General features: G+C 42.7%; 1 protein-coding gene across 1 annotated transcript; it reads left to right on the forward strand.

Moving 5' to 3' along the window:
- Window positions 1-243: 243 nt before the first annotated feature.
- Window positions 244-6,888, forward strand: tpi1b (triosephosphate isomerase 1b). Its single transcript, NM_001139702.1, is given in 7 exon segments — window positions 244-416; window positions 2,424-2,547; window positions 2,727-2,811; window positions 3,110-3,242; window positions 5,566-5,651; window positions 5,914-6,001; window positions 6,202-6,888. Coding segments are annotated over 7 exon segments (744 nt in total). The 5' UTR covers window positions 244-307; the 3' UTR covers window positions 6,321-6,888.
- The last annotated feature ends 9,193 nt before the right edge of the window (window positions 6,889-16,081 follow it).

A 16,081-nucleotide genomic window follows, 5' to 3' on the forward strand; every position in this document is an offset into this window, starting at 1 on the left:
TGAAACATAAATATTATTTTCACTCTTAAATCAAAGATAGCCTAATTTGAAGAACGTCAATTTTAGTGAAAATGTAGCCTGTACTCTTTATTCTACTGAAATAAAAGGCTATCATTGTACAAAAGGAAACGCTATTCTGGGCGTGTCTCTGTAAACCAATAGAACAAACTGAGAGGTTGGGTTACGTGGCCCATGATGATAAATACAGTGATTTGCGCCGGGGTCGTTGCTCTTCTCCCCGAAGTAGGTCCGCCTTATAAGAATTCAGCTCAGTTCTAAGGCCGAGAAACAACCTTAAACTGCAAATATGTCCAGAAAATTCTTCGTTGGTGGTAACTGGAAGATGAATGGAGACAAGGCAAGCCTTGGCGAACTCATCAAAACCCTGAACTCTGCCAAGCTCGACCCCAACACCGGTGCGTGGTTCTGTGTGGCTTCTGTGCTTTAATGTCTGACTCGTGTAGTAGTCTTAGAGTTGATCTTTGAAATTGTGTAACTTGTCGCATTGGGTTCCTGGTGTAGCCTATCCATTTGAAATGACAGTCGCACGGCACACTTTCATTGTGAAATGAGACTTTTGTAAGGTAAATTGTTTCAGCTCTCCAGTTTCAGCTCCTTCAAGAGAAGGAAAAAGCGTGAAACAAAGGTTAGGGAAGGTCATTTTTTGGTATCAGTGCTCGAATCAATGGGTGGCAAACCAAGCTATACTCCGGTAGGTCCCTTTTTATTGCCATTTTCACAATGGTTTTAAATTATAGGATACCCTGACACTAATTTTTACGTAATTATGATGCGATCTGTGCGATGGTGACAATTTGTGGAGAATACAGAATACAATGCAGAATACATAGGCATATGCCTATTTTGGTACTGAAGCGCCCTATAATCCTTTGTAACCGGAGAAATCCATTGTGGCAGGCGATTTTTAACCAGTATTTTAAACTGAACTAGGATAGAAGAACATGACTTGCTAAGTGGATTTTATATGACAGTGGGCGTAAGTTCCGAACAGCACGTAGCCACAACAGTCTGGCGCAAGCGAGGGGCGGAATGTCTGTTTTGTTCTTTGATGCATTATAATGATCCATCCGATCGCGAGCCCTGTTTAATAGAACTACCAGGAGGACCAAATGTGGATATCATTGCCTCATCACAATACTTTAATTTAGAAATACATATTCTACCGTTAGACCCGAAGTAATTTATGCACAACATACTCATTTTGTTAACCAATAAGATAGAGTTCCCCATTCCGCCATGGAGATGTTGGTGTTTCCGCCATTCTCTACCGTGCATTTCCAAACTGCCAGAGGCGTATATGCAGTCTGCCCTGATCGCATGTTTGCATTTGAACACACAGGTTCAAGAACAGGCTACAAGTACTTAGTCAGGTTTTGTGTCGTTTTTGTAGGATACATGGGCGTTATCTGCTGCTCTGCGCCGAAGGACACGTTATGTCCGTGTAGTAACCTACATATGTCTACAGCCTCGGACTTTACCCCACAGAAAGAGCCACCCCTCACAACTCTAACTAATCTACACAGTACACACTTACTGACGCGTGAAACAGAACGCTGCATGGGCCAGCAGATGACTGAAGCTCGCGTAGGCTTTTCCCATGACTCTTTCTAGAAATGTAAAGTCAATGGTAAATCACTTCTTCCCTAGGCCGTTTTATGAACCTGCAGAGTATTTTACTATTTTTTTTATCCTGTGATTGACCTTTGAATTTAAGGTCCTGTTCGACCCCAGCAGAATGTGACCATGTGAGCGACTTTTGTGAGCTGAGTTCTAGTGACCTTTTGGAGGTTGAACTAGGACCTTTTTTGCAGCGGGGGACTGACTCTTGGCAGGGATAAATGACATTTGCAGAGGGATTAGTGACTGTAGAGGTTAAATATAGACATACTTAACCCCAAGATACAGTTACATTGCTAATGTCAGTGTCTGGCCTACTGTACCCCACAACACTGGGGATATCCCACTTGTACAGTGTGTACTAATGCTGCAGACTCTGGTATTGGACTGTATAACCAACACTGGCTCAAATAGGCCTTGTTTTGTACACTTAAGTGAATAGTACAGTGAGGCACTACATGGAGTTGTCACCACTCTCAAAGGAAAGCCTTTTCCACTGATACTAGATGTCACCAACAATCACTGTGTACACTTCCTATTTCAGTTTCTGAAAATATTACTGTAACATTGGCGTCCATGTAAACATCAAGGGGCAAATCTTAACTTCCACTTAGAATTTTCACTTAGTCTCACACATTGACATCATAGCATGACTAAGTGAAAAGTTAAACTGAAGTGGAATTTAGGATTCACCTCTTAAGAATATTAACTGGTCAGTCTGTTATTCCAACCCTGGGAATAGTGGTCAGTGCATGACCGTGTTGGTTCTCTCTCTCTGCTTGCAGAGGTGGTCTGTGGCGCCCCGTCAATCTACCTTGAGTTCGCCAGGTCCAAGCTGGACCCTAAGATCGGAGTGGCCGCTCAGAACTGCTACAAGGTCAAGGGGGGTGCCTTCACCGGGGAGATCAGGTAACGGAAGTGCTCTGTAACTGAGGATGCTAGTGTCTTCAGGACTCGAGTGCTTTACTGAACCAACACTGTAGGCTGACTGTACTTTGTGTGCTAATCTCTCTTCTTTCTCTCACGCTCTTTCTTTTTCCCCGTTCTCCCACTTCCTTTATGCCCCCTCTCTTTCTCTCCTTCTTCAGCCCTGCGATGATCAAGGACGTTGGCGTGCACTGGGTGATCCTGGGCCACTCTGAGAGGCGCTGGGTCTTTGGAGAGACTGATGAGGTAAATGGCTTATTTGGTCGAGTGCTGGTGTTTATGAATGTGTAGTCTCGGGAGGAGTCTTTGGAGGTGGCAGCAGACTATCGCAAGAACAGGGCCGTGACACAGTATTGGATTATGTCTCTTTCAACAGTGAATTGACCTTGAAAATGACCGAATTTGAGGAGCAGTGACAAATCTATGGATCATCATTTTTCATCTCCATTTTACACTCAAGGTGTTCCTCAAGTAGAGGAAATGTGAAAAATATGACAATAAATGAACAACCTGTCTGATCGGATAACTGTTTGTGTCCTGACAGCTTATTGGTCAGAAGTGCGCCCACGCCCTGGAGAATGGCCTGGGTGTCATTGCCTGCATCGGTGAGAAGCTGGACGAGAGGGAGGCTGGCATCACAGAGAAGGTCATCAACGCACAGACCAAGCACTTCGCAGGTATTGTCACTGAAATCACTGATTCATAATGAGTGTGTTACACAAAACTGAAGATTCTGCTCAGGCGTACACATATATTATCAGAGCCTGTAATCCGTGTATCAGAGTGCTGATCTAGCATCAGTTTTGCATTTTATATATTTGAAAATGGGCCCTGAACTTTACAATGCACAGAGAAGAATTACACATGTCAAGAACCATGCCAATAATATACACTGCTCAAAAAAGGGGAACACTAAAATAACACATCCTAGATCTGAATGAATGAAATAATCTTATTAAATACTTTTTTGTTTACATAGTTGAAGGTGCTGACAACAAAATCATACAAAAATAATCAATGGAAATCCAATTTATCAACCCATGGAGGTCTGGATTTGGAGTCACACTCAAAATTAAAGTGGAAAACCACACTACAGGCTTATCCAACTTTGATGTAATGTCCTTAAAACAAGTCAAAATGAGGCTCAGTAGTGTGTGTGGCCTCCACGTGCCTGTATGACCTCCCTACAACGCCTGGGCATGCTCCTGATGAGGTGGCGGATGGTCTCCTGAGGGATCTCCTCCCAGACCTGGACTAAAGCATCCGCCAACTCCTGGACAGTCTGTGGTGCAACGTGGCGTTGGTGGATGGAGCGAGACATGATGTCCCAGATGTGCTCAATTGGATTCAGGTCTGGGGAACGAGTGGGCCAGTCCATAGCATCAATGCCTTCCTCTTGCAGGAACTGCTGACACACTCCAGCCACATGAGGTCTAGCATTGTCTTGCATTAGGAGGAACCCAGGGCCAACCGCACCAGCATATGGTCTCACAAGGGGTCTGAGGATCTCATCTTGGTACCTAATGGCAGTCAGGCTACCTCTGGCGAGCACATGGAGGGCTGTGCGGCCCCCCAAAGAAATGCCACCCCACACCATGACTGACCCACCGCCAAACCGGTCATGCTGGAGGATGTTGCAGGCAGCAGAACGTCCTCCACGGCGTCTCCAGCCTCTGTCACGTCTGTCACATGTGCTCAGTGTGAACCTGCTTTCATCTGTGAAGAGCACAGGGCGCCAGTGGTGAATTTGCCAATCTTGGTGTTCTCTGGCAAATGCCAAACGTCCTGCACGGTGTTGGGCTGTAAGCACAACCCCCACCTGTGGACGTCGGGCCCTCATACCACCCTCATGGAGTCTGTTTCTGACCGTTTGAGCAGACGCATGCACATATGTGGCCTGCTTGAGGTCATTTTGCAGGGCTCTGGCAGTGCTCCTCCTGCTCCTCCTTGCACAAAGGCGGAGGTAGCGGTCCTGCTGCTGGGTTGTTGCCCTCCTACGGCCTCCTCCACGTCTCCTGATGTACTGGCCTGTCTTCTGGTAGCACCTCCATGCTCTGGACACTACGCTGACAGACACAGCAAACCTTCTTGCCACAGCTCGCATTGATGTGCCATCCTGGATGAGCTGCACTACCTGAGCCACTTGTGTGGGTTGTAGACTCCGTCTCATGCTACCACTAGAGTGAAGGCACCGCCAGCATTCAAAAGTGACCAAAACATCAGCCAGGAAGCATAGGAACTGAGTAGTGGTCTGTGGTCACCACCTGCAGAACCACTCCTTTATTGGGGGTGTCTTGCTAATTGCCTATAATTTCCACCTGTTGTCTATTCCATTTGCACAACAGCATGTGAAATTTATTGTCAATCAGTGTTGCTTCCTAAGTGGACAGTTTGATTTCACAGAAGTGTGATTGACTTGGAGTTACATTACATTTACATTTACATTTTAGTCATTTAGCAGACGCTCTTATCCAGAGCGACTTACAGTAGTGAATGCATACATTTCATTTCATACATTTTTTTTTTTTCATTTTTTTTTTTCTGTGCTGGCCCCCTGTGGGAATCGAACCCACAACCCTGGTGTTGCAAACACCATGCTCTACCAACTGAGCTACAGGGAAGGCTACATTGTGTTGTTTAAGTGTTCCCTTTATTTTTTTGCGCAGTATATAACAATCGTATAAACTGCAAAGGCCTCTTTGTATCTGGAAAGTAAGCAATAAATTCCAATTACTATATGTACCCTGTATTACTTTGTAGCGATTCTAACATTGTTGAATGTAGTAATACTACTGCTGCGCGAATACATCCTATTGGCAACGGGATAGTGTGCCCGCCACAGACATGATTGGGACTTTCAGTGTAATTAATTAGTTTAACTTTTTCGTTAACAACTTGGTTATATTCAGCGTGTCCATGATGTCACCGTGTCCATTTTGAGTTCTCCATTTGATTAATGTGAATGCAGTACTGTATTCATTATGTCAATTCTGTTTGCAGACAACATTAAGGACTGGTCCAAGGTTGTTCTGGCCTATGAGCCCGTGTGGGCCATCGGCACCGGCAAGACCGCATCCCCCGCACAGGTAAGTGTTTCTTCTATTGTCATCCATTACTATTGTATGACCTCAATGGAAAGAACCTGGGACAGATGGGGACATGTGACTAAAAGCCTGAATCTCTTTATACTGGATATATTCAGTCTAGACTAGAGCAGAATGGGTTGTCCATTTGAGATTCATCACTAAATTGAAGGCTAAAGTCAGAACTTACTGGACTTTGGAACCTATATTCATGGTTTTATTTGAATCCCTTTTTTTCTTATCTTTTCTTATCTTTCTCTCTCAGGCCCAGGACGTTCATGACAAACTGAGGCAGTGGGTAAAGGCCAATGTGTCTGAGGCAGTAGCCAACTCTGTCAGGATAATCTATGGAGGTGAGACCAAACTCCTATGCTTCACGTTTAAACACACAGGCTGTTAACGCCACAACCACAAGTGGGGATTAATAGGTTTTGTCATTGCATAGCTAATCTAATTCAAGTCCGGGGCATACAGTGGTCTCTCTTTTCTCCCCCCTCACTCTGTCCCTCATCACTCCATTCCTCACTCATATCTGTCTGTTCTCTCTCCTCAGGTTCCGTGACAGGTGGCACCTGCAAGGAGCTGGGAGGCATGAAGGATGTGGACGGTTTCCTGGTTGGCGGCGCTGCACTCAAGCCAGAGTTCGTTGACATCATCAACGCCAAGCAATGAAAACCCTGAAGTGGTCAGACCATGTCCATATTTGAGGCCAACTCCATTCAGACAAAACCTGAACCCTTATCCTCAAAACTCGGCACTTAGAACCCCCTTCCCTTACCCTTTTTAAAAATTCAATGTATTTGTGTGATGTCTTTACCTCTTTATTTTTTTTGGTTTAATGTTTCAAAGAAAAGGGACAGTTTGACACGCATACTATACAGCAGTGAAAGGTGTTAGTTCCACTGAGATAGTGTTTTTTTTTTTTTGTACTAGCCTCCACTACTGTTTTTTAAAGGGACTGCGCTTGACAACACCATCCTGGATGGAACAACAACCCATGCCTTTACTTGAAAGTTTACAAACTTTTATGTATACAGTGTCAAAACTAGCAATCAGATTCACTTGTCTTTGTACTATAGCTGACTCTTTGTGTAATTATGTTTTGTGTCTTATCCCTTCCCGTAGAACACATGATCCGCTCTCTCATTGGCTACTCGGTCAAGAGCGAGGAGTCCATTACATGTCCCTCATGTTTTGTTAGGGGGGCTAACTGTTGTTGTAATAAAAGATTTAGAGACTAGTTGTGTCCTGTTTTTATTGTATTGTTGAAACACGACACAATCTTTCACAGCATGATCTTGAATACTAGCAGGCTGCATTCCTACCTCTGTAAAGGCCAGTCAGACTACACTATCTGGTGGTAGTACTTTGGTAATGTGATGCCAAATTCCTGAGAGTTCATGGAGATAATGGTGCAATTCATATCATGTCCACTAGGCCATGCCCAATCACCAATATCCTCAAACAAAATTGATTATTTCTTTTCTGCAGCATTCTTCGAAAGTGGAGATGTTTCAAAAGGTCAAACGCTATCCTTTTTTCCCTTGTGGCTTCTTCTCTCCTTACCTTGAGCTGTGAAATTAGGTAAAGTCACAGAGTCAGGAAAAAAGCAAAGAATAGGAACACAGCCTTCTTCAGCATTCCCTACACAATGCTGAACTCCTTATGACAATCCCACCATGTACAAATCTGGCAACAGAGGCATGAATTAATCTACTTAATAAATATTGATGATTTGATTAGTGGGAAGTAAGGTTAGCAGACAGAACAGCATAGGAGGCTGCTGAGGGGAGGCTCATAATAATTGCTGCAATAGAGCAAATAGAATGGCATCAAACACTTACAAACCATGTGTTTGATACTATTCCACCCCAGTCATTACCAAGAGCCCCTTCTCCCAAATGAAGGTGCCACCAACCTCCTGTGCAAAACAGATATACAGGCACATAGAAAATCACAAGGGGCCTCATAACCGTTGCGCAAATTTCGCTAAACATTTCTGCTTGTGCCATTTCTGAAAATTCTGCGCAAGTAATTTTTTTGTTTGTTTTATAAACTTTTTTTACACGCCATAACAGTTATAATTCACACCTGATGTTAAACTGTGCACGAAATTGGGGAGAAAAAGGGGTAAAACGTTTTTTAAAAACTGCACGTGTGAATGAGCATTAAAACTCTGCTTCAAATGTCCTCCATTCCCTTTTTATGGCGGACAATAACCAATAATTTATATATACACTAAATCTGTTACAGGGGGTGCTGTTTTCAAGCCACCTCACCTCTATTTTGGCACGTCTACATTTGTTTTTGCCACTTTTATTCTATTAAATACACCTTAATGCAAATTTAACATATGTGAGCTAAACATAAACATTTAAAATAGATAACATTTTCCTTAAAGTATAATTGTTGAAAATGTTAATATTACTGTCCCCACTACAACCAGAAATACTTAAATACATGTTTTGTCCTTAACATTTAATTAAATTACTCTAGAATTCTATTCCATTCATTCCTATGGAGGTTAGATTATTTCGGGGAGTGCCAATATGGCCGACCGGTGACTTCAAAGCCTATCATTGGCTAATACATAGCATCAACAATCCAGGGTTTAACTACACCATTGACAATAACAGACTATATTTTCTGTATAATTTTGGACTATTTGGAATTAGGCCACGGCAGTTTCTAAAAGGAAGAGCAATGGCAATTTTTGACACATTTCTGTAGAGGTGTGGGCAGAATGTTTTTATATTTTGCAGTGACTTTTTCAAACTAAACATGCATGCTATAAGTACCTGTCCACGTATTCTGCATGATGGATGGTATATTCTAAACAATTTAAAAGTAGGCAAAACGCTACAGTCCACTGCCCTATGTAAAATACTAATTGTTGTTCCCTCGAGAACAGGCTTAACTGAATGAACAACAAAGACGGAGTGTGACGCAATTGCGAAGCCTCTGGAGGCATGCAGAGACCAAATTCAGCTCCGCACCACATCTCTTGTGCCTCCCAAATTTTGTAACAATGTGGAGAGCTCCGTATAGCCCCGCATTGACATGATTGGTTGACGGTAGGTGGGGGCAGGAGGTCCTGTAACACAAACTCACTTCCTTCACAACAGATATGCTCAACGGTTCTGCGCTGCAGCGCCTGGATTGACGCATGCTGTAATGCAATTTGTATGATCAAATGAGACGTTTGCTTTGCGTTGAATCCAGCCATGCATGCGGTAATACGAAATGATAGGGACACATATCTGACTCAATGCCTGCCTGATGAGTGCCTCGCATTGTTACACATACAAAATATATAATAATGAATGATTGCCACCGCTATATGCATGCGTGTAATTGGAAACTCGCGAACTAATGTAGCTATTGATAGCTAGGTGAAAGGACCATTTTGCTGAGACGATGGCCAATTGATTGGGCATAACATATGAGGTGTAGGCAAAGCATGACCAACGACTTAGTTGCTGCAGGGTGAGGGGGGAATTATACCTAGTATGGCTGCTGTGGTTGCAGCAGTATTACTTGAGAAAAGAGAGAAGTGAAATTATAGTAATAATTTTTTTAACAGAAGTTTAAAACAACATGCACACACAGGAAGAAATCAAAATTCAAAACCAAACCATAAAAAAAGCATCTCTGCATCATCTAAAAAATGTATTTTTATAAAATAGTATGGTATTATACAACACATACAGAACTCACATTTTATTAAGTCAGTCTGAGCAGCACATCTGTCCAGTGAGGAAAAAATGATGAGGAGCAGAGCTTTCTGTGGTGGTGGGGCAGCCAGCGGAAAATACAGAATGTAGGAGTTGGTAATGTTCTCTAGTTGCACCGTAATTGGCTCAGTGTTCTGTCACTCATGGGGACACTACGTCACTGCAAAATCTACAGGAGAGCTCAAAAATTCAAGCCCCTTGGGTGCTGCCATAGAGTTACATTAGAAGGTCATTGGTCACAGATAAAATGACGTCAAATCACATTATGTCTACAGTAGCTTTGATTAGACTGATCATGTCAACATCATACTTTCAACATTTTTGGCAAATCCTTTTCATATGAAGAGAAATGATAGATAAAACGTATCGGTGCTCATTGGCCATTGGACATAGACATTACACAACACGTTGTAAATTGCAAATTCAACAATGAGTGGTTTGGAAGTTCAAGAGAACTGGGAATTCGGAAAAAAGCGAGATCCGATTGGGAAAATACATTTTGAACGGTCATTCAACTCATAATTCCATGTCGGGAACTCAGGCCTCTTTCTAGAGCTCCGACCTGAAGATCACTAACATCATGATGCAACTTTGTTTTTTTCAGAGTTCCCAATTGTCTTGAAAGCTCCATAAATCCAGAGAATGCCAGACTTTGATGAAAAAGTTTGATGACAAAATTTGCCCATTTAGGACCGCCACGCCACCTTCCTGTTCAAGTGAGCACAGCACAACAAGGAGAGTCCAAAAATGTATTGTATGCTGCTGCATAAATGATGCAATATGCCAGGGAGATATGTATACTGTAGCTAAGAAAGTATTACTAAGTGTATGTTGTGTAGTAAGCTGTTAGTAGCCCATGTGCCTCACCGTAATGATTTGGTCCCTTTTCCTCTCATAATTTAGAATACTGTTCTGACTTTGTGGTGCACATGTAGCCTATAGCCTGTTTTAGAGAAATGTCATCATTGAATATTGTAGGAACTTTCATTGTCTGTTTATATGCCCCCTTTATTTATCCTACGGTTCTGACTTGGTGTACAGTGAGAATACTGTAAGAATGGCCCATGTTCTGAATTCTGTCGCTGTACATTTCAAAAGTGCTGAACAAAGAGTTACATTGACTGTGTCAGTCCTAGCTCGCTCATTAATGTCTTAATCTAAATTACGGATTGCCTCTTATGCACTCGTCGTCCCCTTATGCCATAGTTACATCTCAATTGTCAGTAGAAACCACATTTGTTTAAGCAAGTCAGCCATATCAGCTATGTTTTTTTAAAAGGCAGTAAATGAGGCTGAATGAACTGTTTCGCAGTGGAAGGTGTTTGGGCCAGCTTTATGTAGGCACTAACAGTTTGTGGGCACCGTTTGTCACCGTTATAGTCCAATTCATGTATTGTTTAGTGTTGTGTAGTGGCTTTGCTGGCATGCATCTAAACAATTTTTTTGAGTTTGCTCCACCAAGATTTACAGTTGAAGTCGGAAGTTTACATACACCTTAGCCAAATACATTTAAACTCAGTTTTCACAATTCCTGACATTTTATCCTAGCAAAAGGTCCCTGTCTTAGGTCAGTTAGGATCACCACTTTATTTTAAGAATGTGAAATGTCAGAATAATAGTAGAGAGAATGATTTATTTCAGCTTTTATTTCTTTTATCACATTCCCAGTGGGTCAGAAGTTTACATACACTCAATTAGTATTTGGTAGCATTGCCTTTAAAATGTTTAACTTGGGTCAAACGTTTCGGGTAGCTTTCCACAAGCTTCCCACAATAATTTGGGTGAATTTTGGCCCATTCCTCCTGACAGAGCTGGTGTAACAGAGTCAGGTTTGTAGGCCTCCTTGCTCGCACACAGTTTTTCAGTTCTGCCCACAAATTTTCCCCTTTATCCTCCAAACATAGCGATGGTCATTATGGCCAAACAGTTCTATTTTTGTTTCATCAGACCAGAGGACATTTCTCCAAAAAGTATGATCTTTGTCCCCATGTGCAGTTGCAAACCGTAGTCTGGATTTTTTATGGCGGTTTTGGAGCAGTGGCTTCTTCCTTGCTGAGCGGCCTTTCAGGTTATGTCGATATAGGACTGGTTTTACTGTGGATATAGATACTTTTGTACCTGTTTTCTCCAGCATCTTCACAAGGTCCTTTGATGTTGTTCTGGGATTGATTTGCACTTTTCACACCAAACAACGCATCTCCTTCCTGAGTGATATGATGACTTTGTGGTCCCATGGTGTTTATATTTGCGTACTATTGTTTGTACAGATGAATGTGGTACCTTCAGGCATTTGGAAATTGCTCCCAAGGATGACCCATACTTGTGTAGGTCTACAAGTTAGTTTGTTAACAAGAAATTTGTGGAGTGGTTGAAAAACGAGTTTTAATGACTCCAACCTAAGTGAATGTAAACTTCCGACTTCAACTGTACATGCTAAAATCGTTACTGATTATAATCAATGTGGGATGGCACAAATCTTAGAGATGTAATTATGAAGCGCTCTTCTCCAGAGGGGAAACATGGAGCAAAAAAATTGGGGTAAATGATAAATGCTACCACAAACTTTGCGATGGAAAAGATATGCTGTATCCTGGGAACATAGGTTTTAAAGACGGTTGTTACATATTCACAAGTCATGACCCTCCAGTCACACTCGTGGGAGGGCAGCAAGATGCTGACTTCTTTCCCTTGAAGGATATTGGTCTTCAGGCAGGTAGACAATATGTATCACCCCTCATAATGAGCCGTGCATCAACAGAGCCCAAGGTGCCCAGGAGGGACTGGATAGCCGACCAACACTGGGTCGCGCAGCGGCAGCAGGAGCCCTGTGTAGACGGTGGACGTAGCTGGAGCGGTGGTGTTGCAGCGGAGGAATAAGGACCAGCCTGATGTGTAGAATTGCAGGAAATAAACTTTAAACCTGCAAAATGTTCTCTCCACCAACAAGAGGGGTGTGAACAATTTTGGTCATGAACAGTGCCTGCGCAGGATGTTCCCCAATGCTGGATGGGTGACCTGAGTGAAAAAGTTTGGGAATCCCTGCTATATCGCACAGTAGTATTCTACTGTAGCCTACCCATACTGTGAAATATTTTACATAAGCTACCGGTCTATTTACTGTGTTCTGTAATCTTTTGCAGTAATGCTGTATCCGGCAAAGGACTGTGTCAGTTTCTGAAATAGAAAATAATGGCAAATGGTTGTGCACCTGTTAGCGAATGTTTAAATTCAACATTGCATCGGCTTTCTCCCAAATCTAAATATGATGGAATTCCCGCGAATTCTTAAACATTGTCCAGGGCAAACTACAAAAATAATTAAATTACTGTACTTACAGTAGCATACATAGAGGCCTACTTCAATGTAAAATATCAACTGTTCACCTTTTAAATTCGACTGTATATTGTGCCATTGGCTTCCCTGAAAACAGGTACTGACAGGAGGAGCAATATGATTCTGTCAGGGGTGGCCACACTGGATGGGGATGGTGATGGAAGCTTTGGTGGTCCACAATGAAGAAGCAGGTGTCTCTTCCAGTGATGTGGAGCTGACCTTGTACCTGGTGCCAGCAAGATCCTCCCTCCCTCATATAGAAATCCTTTGACTTCACGGCCTCTTCAATGGTAAGGTCCCTTGCACCATAAGGACACTTGTCCTCCACCACTACTGTGACCTTCCGGTGAGGCACCCAGGATCCCAGACCCTGTGACCTAAAGCCCTGACTCCTGCATATCCATCCCTGTAGCTATTTGAATGCCTTGATGCCCTCCTCTTCGTTATCTGTGGCCCACCTTACAGACAACATCCCATCCAACGACTGATCTGAGGACCTTTTTTTAACAGCAACAGAGTAAAGCGCTTGGCCCTAACCACTGTGCCAGTTGGGGTTGGTGCGGTGTCCAACTGTTGCTTGCCGTATAGCCTCCTACTGCTCCGCTGACAGTGCCATGCCAGCCAGGATGCCCGCATGCCCCAGGTGCCCTTGTTTTTTAACAATGTCCGGTACAGACAGGGTGACAGGGAGGGTAGCTGTTGTTCTGGCTCAGGTTCCAGGAGACATGCCGTCCCACTGAACCTGCCCCGGAGATGGTTCCTTGGCCACTGAAGATCCTCCTCTGTGAGCTCTCGCGACAGAGGGTTGTTGTCTTCAACTGGGTTACAGGTCCTCCACTGACTGCACCTGGTTGGGCACGGCTGGCTTCCTCAACTCGCATTCCACATCCGTACGGCCGTTATTGTGAACCACCAAAATAGGCTGCATGGTTAGGGCTGTTGCGATGACCATATTATCGCCACACCGGCGGTCACGAGTCATGAAGGCAGTCAAATTCCATGTGACCATTTAGTCATGGTAATTAGGATTCTCCAAGCTCTGATGCTGCTGATGGTCAATAGTAGCCTACCAAACTTGATAACTGCCTGGTACTCAGCACTCTATTGCCCCTCTAATCACTCTAACATCAATGCAAATGTAATCCAAAATCTAATCAAACACTTCATTAGAGCCCATGAGCTCATGTTGCGCAACATTTCTATAAGCTATGCAATTGTGTGAGAAAACAGAGTAATGGCCTCTATTAAAAAGAGGAGGATCCCATCAGTGTTCTATAGGCTAGGCCTACTATATTCATTTCTCAACTTTCCTAATATTAAGCACATTGCTTATCTTTACAACAGGAGTATAGCCTATCTGGCTGGCATGGAAATGAACCACGAAAAAAGCATCTTCCATTCACTATTTAAGTATTTTATGTATTATGTATTTTTTCCTGCTGATCCAGTTTCGAGACAGGTGCATGATAATGGTCCATTCTAAATCAAAACAAATGTCACACATATATTATTTAGTATACTGTATGTAAAGACAAGATTAAATCAAAAATAGTCTAATGGGTGACAATATTAGCCTATCACTTGTGAATTATATATTATCACTTGTGAATGATGCCCAGCATAACGCAAGAAACAATGCCTTTTTGTATGACTTTTTCAAGTCATGGTCGCACACCTCATGTAGCCTAGCCCATAGGCCTATATGTTTTGATAAAGTTTGTACCTTGTCTGAGAGAGAATTACACTGTTAAGCCTACACAAAACAGAGACCTTAAATGAAGTAGTTCTAAAATCCCAGATGCAAAAATGAAAAATGATTGGAACCATTACCGGGTTAATGGTTAGGTTTTATGGGTATTATGATGTGTCCACTGTGCTGGACTATCGGGCCGTATTGGGCCTTCGGGCCGTATTGGTTAATTAAACCATGGCATTGTTGAATACTTGTTTCTGATTGGCTTGAAGGGCATTCTAGAGTGTGCATTATTTTAGTGATAATGCCCAAGAAGCCGGTGTTTGGAGAATATGTTGGCATGGGTGTTGTTAGGCCCAAACCGTGCCAATATATCCTCCAAACAGACACCGCCTAGAACAGAGGTCCTGGATAGCAGGAAGCTTGGCCCCAGTGATGTACTGGGCCGTATGCACTACCCTCTGTAGCGCCTTATGGTCGGATGCCGAGCAGTTGTCATACCAGGCGGTGATGCAACCAGTCAGGATGCTCTCATATAGTGCAGCTGTAGAACTTTTTGAGAATCTGGGGACCCATTCCAAATCTTTTTCAGTCTCCTTAGGGGGAACTAGCTGGGCTTTGTTTTCTATTGATAGTTCTTTGTACATATCCATAAAATTCCCTACCTGCCTGTCTGTCTGTCTCATCCCAACATGTTCATTACTATGGGACAGCTGGAGATCAAATTTGAATATTGAAACAATGTTGCAAATGTTGGAGAGACAGACAGCAAGGTTTATACAAATCTCCACTGTTGAAAACTAAATGTTAGTCTAAAAGAAATGTGAGATAATGTCTAGATGCTTTTATAAGTGGAGATCAAGTTTATAAATTACCTGGCTGGGCTGATGAGACAGTGGATTGCTCACTCAGATGGAACAGAGTAAATAGGCATTTTAACGTCATAGATTTAGCCAGTGGTAACTTGTGGAATAGACACTGGCTGGGATGCGCTTTTAACCAATCAACATTCAGGATTAGACCCACCCGTTGTATAATTAAGCAATAAGGCACAAGGAGATGTGGTATATGGCCAATATACCATGGCTAAGGGCTGTTCTTACGCACAACACAACGTGGAGTGCCTGGACACAGCCCTTAGCCGTGGTATATTGGCCATATAGCACAAACCCCTGAGGTGCCTTATTGCTATTATAAACTGGTTACCAACGTAATTTGAGCAGTAAAAATAAATGTTTCGTCATACCCGTGGTATACCACGGCTGTCAGCCAATTAGCATTCAGGGCTCGACCCACCCATTTTATATTTCCCTATAACGCACTGTATATTTGCATGGTAAAAGTCTATGTATATTCATAGAACTCCGTCACTCAGTCGCGGTGCCATAGTGGTGATAAACGGAGGCTAGTTATTGTTTCGTCTAAATTACACTATAGTGCCTGGAAATACTATGACATTGCTAAAGTAGTCAAATATTTAGTAGGAAACAACTTTTCCAGCATTATAATGTTGTAAAATTTACTTTAGACAGATGGCAATGTTGTCATTAGCTAGCAAAGTTCCTTAAAAATAGCTAGCCATGCTAACGTTAGCTGGCTAACGGTATACTGCATCTAAAGTCAATCTGGCGACATCAAAATGATGACAAAAGGTTTTCCTACTAATTATTTAC

Source organism: Salmo salar, chromosome ssa05 (assembly GCF_905237065.1).
Source record: "Salmo salar chromosome ssa05, Ssal_v3.1, whole genome shotgun sequence".
NCBI classification, from domain to species: Eukaryota; Metazoa; Chordata; class Actinopteri; order Salmoniformes; family Salmonidae; genus Salmo; species Salmo salar.